General features: G+C 54.7%; 1 protein-coding gene across 12 annotated transcripts in view; it reads left to right on the top strand.

The window, feature by feature from the left end:
• The first annotated feature begins 1,821 nt into the window (after nt 1-1,821).
• The window catches only part of Sned1 (sushi, nidogen and EGF like domains 1), a 70,502-nt gene continuing 59,647 nt past the window's right edge, over nt 1,822-12,676 (top strand). For all 12 annotated transcript variants that reach the window (XR_013092356.1, XM_076866749.1, XM_076866748.1 and 9 more), the window contains exon 1: nt 1,822-2,151. Coding sequence is in view for 11 of the 12 variants with exons in the window: in XM_076866749.1 (XP_076722864.1) it covers nt 1,939-2,151 (213 nt within the window). In the remaining variant the exon portion in view is untranslated. The remainder of the gene's footprint in view (nt 2,152-12,676) is intronic.

Here is a 12,676-nt window from a genome sequence, read left to right as displayed (position 1 = left end):
ACAGTCTTAGAGCACTTACTCATACCACTGCTCTTGGCCATGTGCTGGCCCGGAGGCAAACCTACTCCAGGGATCCCCAGGTAGGCCCAGACCCTGACTAGAAATGGGCCTTTACCAGTGTCCTCAGGCCTGTGCTCAGAAGGGTGACTGCCAGCCAGGGCAGCCTGTGCAGCCTGCTCTAAGGTGCAGGCCCTAGGCTGGGCTTGGAGGGCAGAAGAGGAGGGTGCTGTAGAAGGAGGGCTCAGGGAGCAAGGTGTATGCTCCTCGGGCTCAAGGGGTCTTGCATCAGGTTGGAGCTGCCCTTCTACCTGGGAAAACAAGAACTAAGAAAACCAGGACTTCCCAGAGGTCCCAAGCCTATGGGACAGGGGCACAGAGACTGCCAGGTTTTCATAGAACAGACAGTCTGAACAGTATGTCCTCTTGACTTGGTCTCCTGGCAGCTCTGCCCTTGAGGCCAGTCCATAGGGACTGCACCCTGGACCCCCTGGCCTTCACAGGGAGATATGGAGAAGCACCACATGGTGGTGTGCTGTCCTGGGGGTTCTCAAGGCCAGGAGCCTAGCGCCAGGGCCAAACCTCCCACTGCTAATGGAGGGCACAGCCCATCACCTCCCTGGCCTCAATTTGCCCCTCAGCAGAGCAGGATGCTCTACCAAGCAGGGGATGAACACAGCAAGCCAGGCCCAGGTGCTGGGTGCAGGCGTGCTCTGTGGGACCGGCCCCGCAGGGCCAGCCTGACATGGATAGCCACCAAGCCAGGACCTCAGAGAACCCCTCAGGACACATCACCCAGCACAGAGAGGACAGTGGAGACCGTGCCCCAGGAGTCTAGCCTCTGATGGGGCTTAGGGACGCTGAGGTGGACGACACTGGGCCCTGAGGGAGTGACAGGGCCAGTACTACCTGAGGTGAGTGGTCCCAGAGAGAAGGGTTGCAACAGTCACAGGCACGGAACACGGACTCCACATGGAGGCTGCTGAGAGCCCTGCCCTTCCTGCCCCCAAGTCCCGAGTAACTGGTCTCCCAGGGAGGACGGCTCTGCCTAGGGTCTGCCTTGGCATCTTGTCCAAAGCAGGACGACGGCGGCTGGGGCTGCGGCCGCTGTCGGTGCCCTTCTCCTTCTTTGGCGCCGAGCACTCCGGACTCTGGTGAGTACCTGGACCCAGGAATTTCCTCTGATGTGGTGATGCGTTTCAGAAACTGTTTTATGCCTTGACGACTCCCAGGGCCAGGGTCTGTCCTGGCATGGAGCGAGAGCCCGAGTACACTCTGGGAGGAGCTTGCCCGGTGCTGAGGACAGGCCGCTCCCCCAGGGGGCTCCGGAGCCAGCGTCAAGGACTGAAGCTCCATCAGGGCTAGGACTGCGTCACCTGGACAAAGTCCCTGGAGGGCACCCGGAGTTCTGCCCCTCCGCCCAACATCTGGGGCAGCCCTTCGGGAAACAGGTGTGCCTCGGAATTGCTCTGCCCACTCGGACACATCCTTCGCGCCCAGGATGGAGCGAGCCTGGGAACCGCAGAAGAGGACACCCCGCCCCAGGACGCGAGCCTGCCGAGTTTTCCCTCGCCAGTGCACAGGCCGGGGGAGATCTAGGGGTGCGAGGGCCCCAATTAGGCCTCCGGATCCAGTCCTACCCAGCGCCGGCACCAGCGACCACTGGCAGGGACCCCCGCGCGCCCCTCCTTCCCGCGGAGCCTGGCGCTTTAAGAGCCACAAATTTGCATGGCCCCGCCCGGCCCCGCCCCGCCGAGCTGCGCCGCGCCGGCTATTTAAAGCGCGGCCCCGGGGGCGGAGGGCCGATAGCGGCCCCGCCCTGTGCCTTCTCCGCGGAGCGGGCGCGGGCTGCGGAGCCCACCGACAGCGCGGCTGGCCCGTCCCTGCGCGGCCACCTGCCCAGCCCTGCGAGGACCGCGCGTCCCGCTCGCAGACCTGGCCATGCCGAGCGGCGCCGCCTGGGCGCTGCTGCTGGCTGCGGCGCTGGGGCTCTGGGCGCACGGGGTGCGCGGCGCCGTGGCCCTCGCCGACTTCTACCCGTTCGGCGCCGAGCGCGGCGACGCCGTCACCCCAAAGCAGGACGACGGCGGCTCGGGGCTGCGGCCGCTGTCGGTGCCCTTCCCGTTCTTCGGCGCCGAGCACTCCGGACTCTACGTGAGTAACCCCAAGCTCGCGGGGGCGCCAGGGAGGGCGCTGCGCCCCGGCCGCTGCCCGCCGGCCCGGACTCACGCTGCCGCCGCCAGCTACTTGGCACCACGGCGGCCAGAGGTGGAATGAGGACAGCGCTTCCTCCCTTCCGCGGCCAGGGCCGGACAGCGGCCGGCGGGAGAGGCGCGGGCAGGGCGGGGCGAGAAGCAGCCAGGCCACCTTGGCCTCAGCGCGCGGAGCGGTGCCTCCCTGCCGCTGGCGGGCTCGCCCGCAGCATGCACCCTGAGATGGGTCCGGAGCCTGGTGGTGACCCTCGCCCCGCGTTGTTTCCTTTTCTGACAGCGATGTGGCTGCAAGGAACACGGCCTTGAGCCTGGGTTTCCAGATGGGGCACTTGGCCTGCGATCCCTTCCCCTCCCAGGCCACTTGGACCCCGCCCCCAGTTGATTCGGGAGGCCCAGTGCCAGCAGACTGACCCTCCCCACTCCTCAGGGCTTCTTAGCAAATCCGCCTGGCCAGGGCTGGAAGCCAGCTGCAGTGTAGGGGCTCTGGCTGGAGTCAGTGAGCTGTTTCTTCTCTTGACCCTTCTGAGTCCCAGGGAGTCCAACAGGACCCCCAGAGGGAACTGCTGGAGCCCGGGGGTGCAGGAAAAGGCCTGAGTGACAGTTCTGTCTCCATGTACCCAGGGTGTGACTGCTGGGCCAGTCACTTGGGGGCCACCCAGGGGATGAAGCATGGTGAGGTGGCCTCTGTACCTAGGTTCCCAGTGGTCCCCTGAACCACCACATGCTAGGACAGGCTGGTATACAGTCATCCCAACACCATTGCCCCAACCAAACCCCAGTCACATCTACCACCATCACTCTTCTCATTAGCACTGCCACCTGTGTCCTCGCTAGAACCACCAACACTGCCAATAGCAACACCACCTGCTGTCACCCCTTCCACCATAAGCATCGCCACCACGTGGTCCCTAACATCTTCAACACCACTCCCCTCACCAGACAGTCTTCTGCACTACCCTCATGTCTTCCCATCCCATCCAGAAGCAGCACAACCTCCAATATCCCCGTACCTGGACAGCCACCCCAGGGACCACTCTGCAGCCTGGCAGCTCATTTCCCCTTGCCCACCCAGGGAGCATCTGGGGGTGGGGCTGGGGGCATCCTTTCTCTATAGATGCCACCTGAAGGTCCCTCTGGGCCAGGAATTGACAGAGGAGCAGAGTGTACTCCTAGACATGGAAAGTGGTCAGGCAGAGCCGAGTTCAGGGTCTGCCCAGCCAGAGGAGAACAGTCCATCTCAGGAATGGGAAAGCCCCATGCCAGCACTGTCCTGGCAGAACTCTGTCCAAGTGTCCCTTAAGCATTTGGGCGAGTATCATCTTCCCACTCAAAGTCACAGTGAAGGTGCTGCCAACACCGTTGACCCTCTAGACAACCTCACCAAAAACAGCTGCTCTTGCCAAAACAATGGGAGACATGGTTCTGAAGTGGAAAGTCTGTCTAAAAAAACAAAGGTGTCATCAGAAATGAATCTTCCAGCTGTTCTTTCCTGAAACACAGGTTTACCTGGAACACCCTTGCTGTGTGGATGGACTGTGTGCAGTGCCATTCACCTTTCCCTTTTTCAGTGGGCAGAGGACGGAGTTCTTCAGGGAGCCGTGTCCAGGACACCTGGCCTGAAATACCTGAGCGGGCTCTGTGGTCAGGGAGGGAAGCAGATGCAGGGTGTGGAGACAGATTAGGTCCAAGCCAGACACAGAGAACGGAGGCATTTACTGCAGGGCCTTTCTGGGTGTCCATGCGCCCACCCTGGCAGACAGGACTCTGCCCTGGATGTCCCTTTCTGGCTCTCAGCACTGCACAGCAACTCCCAGCCCAGGCGCCTGTGTGGGCCGAACAAGGACCTTCTATGTGGCCTCTGCTCCCTCTGTCTTCCACCTGTGGCTTGGCCAAGAGCAGGCTTACGGCATGAACGAGTGAATAAAAGCTCTGTCCCTCTGTACTGGCCTCGGTCATGTGGGGAAGGCAGCCGTGCCTGTATGGGGCGAGTGCTTCTTCAGTCTGTTAGAAACAGCTTGCCGATATGGCCCCGGCCAGACAGTGCCACCTCAGGTGGGCGGCCCCTGCCTGGAAGGGGCCCACTGTTCTGCTTCTTTCTCGTGTGACAGCTGTTGCACCTGGCTAGTTGTGAGCCTCTGGGACGGCTGAGGGCCACACCGACAGGCCTGCCACCAGCCCGCTGCAGGTTCTGGGTAGTGATGGGAGCTGAGCCGTGGCCTGTGGGACCATGGGGCCTGTGGGAGAGGAGTGGTCTGCTCAGGCAGATGTGGACAGTGAGAGGGAATGCCTGTTTCTCCCAATTAGCTGAAGCCACAGCCCCCAGGTGCAGCCCCACCCAGGGGAGCATCTGAGGGCCACACAGAGAATCTTTGTGTGTTTAGCACAAGCAGCCTGAACGGTGGCCTTGGGTAGCACACTTCAGCCTCTGTCCCTTCTTTGCCAGTGGAAGGGAGTGCCTGGGGAGCAATTTCTGTTAAGGTGTTGAGCCCTGGTGGGCCCAGGAGTCTCTTAGGGTGTGCAGTGGATGGCGCATGAGGCATATCTCCAACCTGAGCTGCTGGGCGTGGACAGAGTCCTGTCTCCCCAGAGAGCACCCTTCACCCAGCCCCCTGGAGGCTTCTCCCAGGGGTCCGTCATGTGCTGTGCCCTCATATACTGTTACACTCCCTTATCACTGCACCTCTTTGTCTTTTGAAAACTTTGGAACCATTCCAAGAAACGTGGAACCCTGAGTGGGAGGGACCAGGAGTGGGCAGTGTCCCTGCAGAGCCCTTGGTCAAGAAGGACTGTTGATAAACAGAGTGCCCTTGAACTCTTGCTAGCGATCTCAGCTCTCATGCCCTGGAGGCCAGGCTTGGGTCCACACCCATCTGCCCAGCCTTGGATGGCCTTCCCACCCAGAGAGCATGGTCCCAGCACTCCCCTCCCCAGGATGGGGGAAGCAGGTGCCATGGTGTCTAGAGGCAGCTTGTGGACTTCGCCTGGTCATTTCCTCCACCAACCTCAGTTTGCCTAACCATGGAGAGTGGCTTTCCCACCATGTCTATTGGCCTCTACCTGGGGCAGGGGGAGCAGGAGAAACAGCCTCCCAGCTACCAGGAAGGCCGTGGAGAGAGGGGATGTGCAGAGGCTGGTAACACTGAGACCACTGCAGCCTGGGCAGGGCAGACACTGACTTCTTGTTGTGGCTCCTCAAAACCTTCAACAAAACCCTCATTGCATCTGGGTGATTGGCCTCGACTCTTTTAGTGAATGCATAAAAGTATAGCATTTGATCTTTTAAAAAATCCAGTCTGGCAATCCCTTCTTTTTAATGGAGTATTGAGTTCATTTACATTTAGTGTGATTTATAGTATGGTTGGGTTTAATGTATTCTCTGATTTTTTACATCTGTTCTTCTTTGGGATTTTTGAGATGGTTTCATGTTATCTCTATTATAGGCTTATTAGTAATATATCTCTTTTTAAAAACTTTTTAATGATTGTTATAGTTTCAAATACATTTTAACTTTATATGGAATATCTTCAAACAATATTATACTCTTCAGATACAATGTAAGAACCTTATAATACCATAATCTATTGTTGCCATAAATGTTGATTTGCATATATTATAAACCTGATAATACACTGTTAATATTTTGCTATAAATAACTAATTGTCATTTAAAGGGATTTAAAAGTTTGAAAGTCTTTGATATTTACTCACCTATTTACCATTTCCAATCTTCATTTCTTGTGTAGATCCAGATTTCCAATTTATATTATTTTTCTTCTGCTTGAAGGACTTCCTATAATGTTTCTGGTATAGGCCTGCTTGGCATAAATTACCTTTTCTGATAACTTTTTTACTTAGCTCCATTTTGAAAGATATTTCTGATGAATGGTGTAGAATTCTAGGTTAACTGTGTGATTTGGGGATTGGTTTTTTTTGTTTGTTTGTTTCGTTTCCAGTGTGGAAGAGATGCTGTTCCATTGTCTGTCAATCTGCATAGTTCCTAATGGGAAGTCTGCTGCCTTCTCATCTTTGTTCCTCTGTGTATAATGTCTTTTTTCTCTGTTTTCAAGATTTTCTTTTTATCACTGCTTTTCAGCAATTTGATTTTTAGGTGCATTGTTATGATGTTTTTTATATTTCTTCTGCTTGTATTCATGATTTTGGATATATAGTTTTCATTTTCTCCTGTTTTTGACCTTCTCATTTGAAGACTCAAGTGTATGTACATCAAACTGCATGTAATTGTTCCATTGCTCATTGAAACTTTGTTCACTTTTTGTTCTGTCCTTTTTTCTCTATGTCCTTAATTTTGGATATTTCTTTTTTTTATGTCTTCAAGTTCACCAATTCTCTCTTCTGCAGTGTTTAACCCATTAATCCCATTCAGTGTGTTCTTGTTTCAGCTATTTTATTTTTCACTGATAGAAGTTCTATTTGGATTTTTCTGCATCTTTCATTTATTTCCTCCTCATCCTGATGTTTTCTTTTATATTCTGAGCATAATTTTAATATTTATAATAGTTGCTTTAATATAATTATCTTCTAATTTTAGCAAGTAACTTTAATACGATACTTCATACACCTGCAAAGTAAAATTAAAAGAATGATATCCAAATATCAAACTGTAATTTTAGCCTATTTTTTCACAGTGGTATGGTTAGTGATTCTGAACCTGTAGAGTGAAGGAGTGAACATATTGAGGATGATGTGTGCTTCACTCTTGAAGATGGGAGTTACAGATGTGGAAAGGAGGAAGCACAAACAAAGCCAGTGGTTTTTATGTTGGATAGGAATTGGTTTATATCAATATAAACTCACATTATCCTGTGAAGATGAATGTATATTGTGGTAGATGGATTCAGACATACCCATGTATGACATACACACATTTGGTCATGTCTTGCATGACCACAAATACAATAATGGTCCCATAAGACTAACTACAGTGGAGATGGAAACTTCCATAAAAGCCGAGCCATCAAAGCTGCCTAACCTCATGGATAATGCACTGCTCGCGTGCTGGTGTTAACGCTGGTGGGGAGCATCCTTCTGTGCCGCCAGACATGGACATACAACACACACAGTTATGAAGAGTACATGATGCTGGCAGCAATAGTGGACCACTATGCTATGCTGGGCTGTATAGACTATTGTTATTTTAGGTGTATTCTGTTTACTTAAAACCAAGTTACCATTAAACATTATGCCCTGCTATGCATCTGGTATCTTTCACGTTTCCTGCTGGTATCAAGAGGCCTTGTGGGGTGACTGGCCTGGGCCATGCAAAGTTGTGTAAGTGCACTCTAGGTAAAAGCCTAATGACACATTTCTCAGAATGTGTCCCCGTCACTAAGGATTTTCTTGCTCTGTCCAATAGCATCCCCCAAAGCCATGAGCACTTCCGGTGCCCAGATACTGGTTGCTGCATACCAGTCTCTACTGAACAGAGCCAGGCTTTCTTGAAATTCTAGCTGGTGTCAAGAAAAGTGAGCCTTGTACCACAGAGTGAGGAAGAGCGCAAGGAAGGATGGAGAGGCAGCAGGACACAGAGGCCACTGGAGGGGCTCCCACTAGCCATGTCTGGGACAGTTTGAATATAAAAATAAATAATGATAGACACAGCTTGTAGGGCACTAAATAAAGGAGGCGTCTGTACACACAGACACAAGTAAATGAATGATGAAGCATAGATGGGGACAGAACCGTCACCAGCATTGCACCTAACCATCGGGGTTAGGCCCTCTGGTTCAGGGATTTGCATGTGCTCATATGAGAGAAGGTTCTTTTTTTTTTTTAAGAGAGAGAGAGGAGAGGGGAGAGAGAGAGAGAGAGAGAGAGAGAGAGAGAGAGAGAGAGAGAGAGAATTTTTTAATATTTATTTTTTAGTTATCGGCGGACACAACATCTTTGTATGTGGTGCTGAGGATCGAACCTGGGCTGCACGCATGCCAGGCGAGCGCGCTACCACTTGAGCCACATCCCCAGCCCGAGAGAAGGTTCTTATTCCTGGGAAATAGTAAAATACTTAGGAGTGCAGGTCATCCTATCTGTAGCTTATTCTCCAGTGGCTCAGGACTGAGGGGAGAAGAGTGATAAGGCACAAAGGGCAGCCGGCTGGCGTTGGTGACCACGGGGAGTCTGACACCACGATGCACTGCACATTTGACATGGCACTGGGTTACACGTGGCAGGGGCCTAATGCCTCTTGATAGGACCTGCTGGGTCTGCACTGCCCCAGAGCGGCCTGGCCACTTGCCTGGCCACCTGGGATCAGCTCCTATGACCCACTGCAGGTAACAGTGTGGAATGACAGACTTGCCACCATGCGTCCTCGTGGCACAGCCGAAGCCCTGCTCTCCTGCTGGCTGGGCCTCTCTCACCTCTCATTCATTTCTGATGTGCCCTTGCTCTGAGAAGTGGCATTACATTCTATCTGTGGTATTCACATCATTTTTGTCTTTCCTGTCCACTGTGCTTCCAAGCTTCCAGAAGAGTGCCCAGTGCCAGGAGCTGCTCAGTAAAGATCAGTCGTTCCTCTTCTGATCAATGGGAAGCCCCCATAATGCTGCCACCAGAAACACATGTCTCCAGGGTTCCGGTGGATCTCTTCCTGGATGGCTCTCTTTATAAACAGCTTGTTTCCAACCTGTTTGGACTTTCATAGAATTCACTTGGGGCCCTCACACAGTGTCTTGCAGTGTGGCCGGAGCCCTGAACTGTGGGAGTGTGCTTTTTAATGAGAGCAACAAGTGCCACCCGAGGGCTGACTGCACTCAGCTTGGCTGACCACTGCTGTGGCATGTGGTGGTGCCAGTGGCCCTCAATGCAGGGCTCCCTGCTGAAGAGGGACTCCTCCAGGAGGCAGGGGCTGTGCAGGGCTCCTGACCACCCAGAAGTATGTTCCCATCCACACCCTCTTCTGGGCGAAGGTGCCCAGGGGTGGCTGCTCCCTGGGCCAGCTTCAGGAATGGTTTCTTCCAGAGCAGGTTTCCATGGGGGAGCACCCAGTGTCTCCTGGGGCACAGCAGAAGTGTCAAGCAGAGAGGGATGCACCCCAGGTCTGGGTGGACCCTGAGTCAATTTATTTATTTATTTATTTTGATACTGGGCCTCTTCTGGGACCCATCTGAGGATCACTGCAGCTGAGCGTGCCTGCTCTCCTGCTCACCTGTCCCTGGGAGACCCCCAGCCCTCCTGACTGACCTGCAGGCTTAGCCTTCTCCTGACTCCTACGTATGGTGATAGGGTGGCCAGACATGTTGCCCCCAGGCCCAGCCACAGCCGTCCCTCTGTAGCTCTGGTCTCTAGCCAGACTGGGACTCTTGATGGACGTGGGCAGACCCAAGGACAGAGGAGACTGGCCCTGTGGAGGCTGCTCCTGCACCTCTGTGCCAGAAAGGTGGGTAGCCCCACCAGCATGCCCCCCAGGCCCAGGCTCACAGCCTCACATCACAGACCGGATCTTCACAAAGCAGGACAAGTTATTCTTTCAGCCAGCCAGGTCTTGCATATTAAACACTTACTGAATACAGCCACTGCCCTGTTCCTTGGTGCATGGGACCCAGCACATGCTCAGATATCCTCAGGATGCTGCAGTCTAGACAGGGTACAAGGCATGGAATGGGAATGGGTTGGCACAGGCCCTTGACCGTCCAGGGTGCCCACACTGGAGGCAGCTCTATCCCTCATGTCCTCTGAGCTTGTCTGGGTGCTTTTTGAGGGCCAGATGCAGCCCTCTAAACCTCTGAACCTGACCTTCATCAAACACTTCCTGACCCCTGCTCTGGAGCACCCATGGAGATGGGGAATGGATCAGGCATGGCAGCCCTGGAGGCCCACTGGGACTGTACCTTGTGTGGGGTCCCAGAGAGTGGCCACTGTTCCCAGGGGACAAGACAAGGGTCCAGGTATGTGTGGGGAGCCAGGACAAGCCAGGTGTAGCCTGGAGATTCTACCTCTGACCACTGCAAATTGTCAGTGACCCAGTGGTAGCTTCAGACATTTCAGGTGGTCGTAAGGAGGCCCCTCTGTCTGAGCTGGACCAGGTAGAGCATACACAACAGCCCAAGCCACTGATGGACCCAAGGGAGGTGTGAATTCCTAGGAAAATATGGCTGCTGCCCATGGGCTAGTGTGAGAGCTGGCCCCTAGCCCCTAAGACTCTGGCCGGCACCTGGCCAGGTGTGCACCTGCACAAGGCACTGGGGACAGCTGAGGAGAGGAGAGGAGGGAGGCCACAGCAGTTACCTGGACCCCCTGGGGTAGCCCCTATAAGAGGAGGGCTACCAAGACCACCTCCACCCAGTCCTGCACTCAGGGCCAGAGGTAAGAGTTGGGGCAGGAGACCAGAGGGTGGCCAGAAGGAGGCCCTGAATAGTGGACTTAGGGGGGCAGGAGAGAGGGCCAACTGGAAGACAGGGAGGCTGTCCTCCAACACCCAGTCCTTTCCCTGCCTCCTCCACTGCTCCCATCTAGGGCATCCAGAAGGTGGCCCAGGTTGTCCCTGGTGGTCACTCTTGCAGGGACATTGGAACTCTGCTCTTGTCCCTTCTGCAGCCGCTTGTGAGGCTTCCTGAGGTGCAGCACCAGGTGCTCTGCCCAGCCAGCCTGTCCTTCTAGGGCTGGGCGTGAAGCTGGCTCCGCCTGCATTCTGCCCACTGCTGCCCGGATGCCAGCCCCACTGCACTGTGGGAGGAATCCAACCACCCGGAAAGTGGCCAGGAAACGAGACATGCCTGCCTGCTTCAGAACAAGCTCACGGAGTGCCTGGGGGCAGAGAAGTTAACTCGGGGAACCGAGGCGCCACCCTCTCTGATCTGATTTGCGGTGCTGGGCGGGGCTCCGCCAGTTCCCCAGGCACTCCTGGCTGACAGGGACCCTGCTGCCCCAGGCCCACCGCCCGCCCAGGGAGGCCCTCAGCCCAGGTGCCTCCACAGCGCACGTCCTCTCTTCATCCAAGCAGGAAATCCACCAGCATCACCCCTGTGCTTCCTCTGAGCCAGCTGGGGGTGCATCCTGCAGGACAGCCCCTGTCCCCGGCACAGCTGCCTCCCCTCCTTCCTGCAGCCGGGCACTCCTCAGTTCCTGTTGTTCCTTCTGGCCTCAGGGCCTCCCAAGAGCCAGGCAGCTGACCAGAGTCCCCCTGAGAATCTCAGCCTGCTCAGAGGGATAGGACCAGGCCCTGGTGAATCGGGACTCAGGACTTCACTTGGCTCTGTTCAGCCCAGGCCTGGCCAGGCAGCAGGCGGGTGAGGCTCGCCTGGGAACACGACACCCTCCGCACTGTCACATCTGGGTGGCCCTCTTTTCCACAGACACGGTCAGTCGTGGCAGCCCTGAGGTGCCATGCCCTTGCTGGGGGTCCACCTGGTGTCACTGAGGGAGTCTTCCCCTTGAGAAGTGACTGTCAGTCCTTTTCTTCTTCGCTGCGGTCTCCCCTTCTGTGTAAAACCAGATTGTCAGCGTCTCAAAAGCCTCTTCCCTCTCTGTGCCCTGGGACTCTCTCCAGTGGTGCCTTTGAGCAGAAGCCCTGCCCCTCACTATTCAGGCTGAGTGTCCCCCTCTGCAGCAGACTGCAGTCCACGAGCCCCAAGTGGAAGACGCCACCCCCAGCCTCTGGGGCAGCTGCAGGCAGAACAACCTCAGCACACACTCCACAGGGGAGTTATTTATTTTTATTTAGTCATTGTTTTTTTATTTATCTTGATATTCAAAAATAAATAACAAAAACATGGTTCAGTGTACTAAACTTTCTTAGAGGCACAAAATTAGTGAAAGTGATACATAAACTTAGCTTTGGGCGGAACATTTAATGTGCCATGAAACAGTATGAGTTTTGTGTTGGGTCCCAGCCCCAAGATATCTCATGTGTGTACAAGTTTTTCAAAGTCTGAAAAAACAAAAAAAAAATCCCGATCGTGGGAACCTTTCGGGTGGCAAGCTTTAAGACAGGGCCTCAAGCTGCACCGGGCAGAGTGTGTTCACATCAAGATCCGGATGTTTCTGTGCCTGCCTTAATGCTTCACCGAAGCCGCGAGCACCTCTACACATCCCTTCCCCAGCAACTGCAAGGCTGTCCCTCGTCCTTCACATTAGGGTTCTAGTGCAACTGGAGCAGGTCTCTGTGCAGGGCACAAGGTCAGGATCCTGGGGCCGCTCTCATTTGAAGACAAGCAGAACCCCCAGCATATGGGGAAGGCCACCTGCAGTGCCTGAAGTACCACTACTGGGGACCCAGTGCCCTGGCTCCCTGGGAGCTCCTGGGCTCAGGGTACTCTTCTGTCCCTGAGCCAGTGCTCCCTAAGAACTCCTGGTGTCTGCTGGAGCGCATCCTGCCACCTCGTTCTCTCCAGATGGCCTTGGTTGGTCTTTGCTGGTGCCTTTGTTCGACATTAGAATTGGCTTGTCAAGATGCACACCTGTGGGCTTGTTACTGTGCCCTGCACTGGTCACTCCACCAGAGGCCAGGAA

This window comes from Callospermophilus lateralis, chromosome 9 (assembly GCF_048772815.1).
Source record: "Callospermophilus lateralis isolate mCalLat2 chromosome 9, mCalLat2.hap1, whole genome shotgun sequence".
NCBI classification, from domain to species: Eukaryota; Metazoa; Chordata; class Mammalia; order Rodentia; family Sciuridae; genus Callospermophilus; species Callospermophilus lateralis.
The sequence above is the reverse complement of the archived record's forward strand: the minus strand, read 5'-3'. Positions and strand labels throughout refer to the sequence as shown.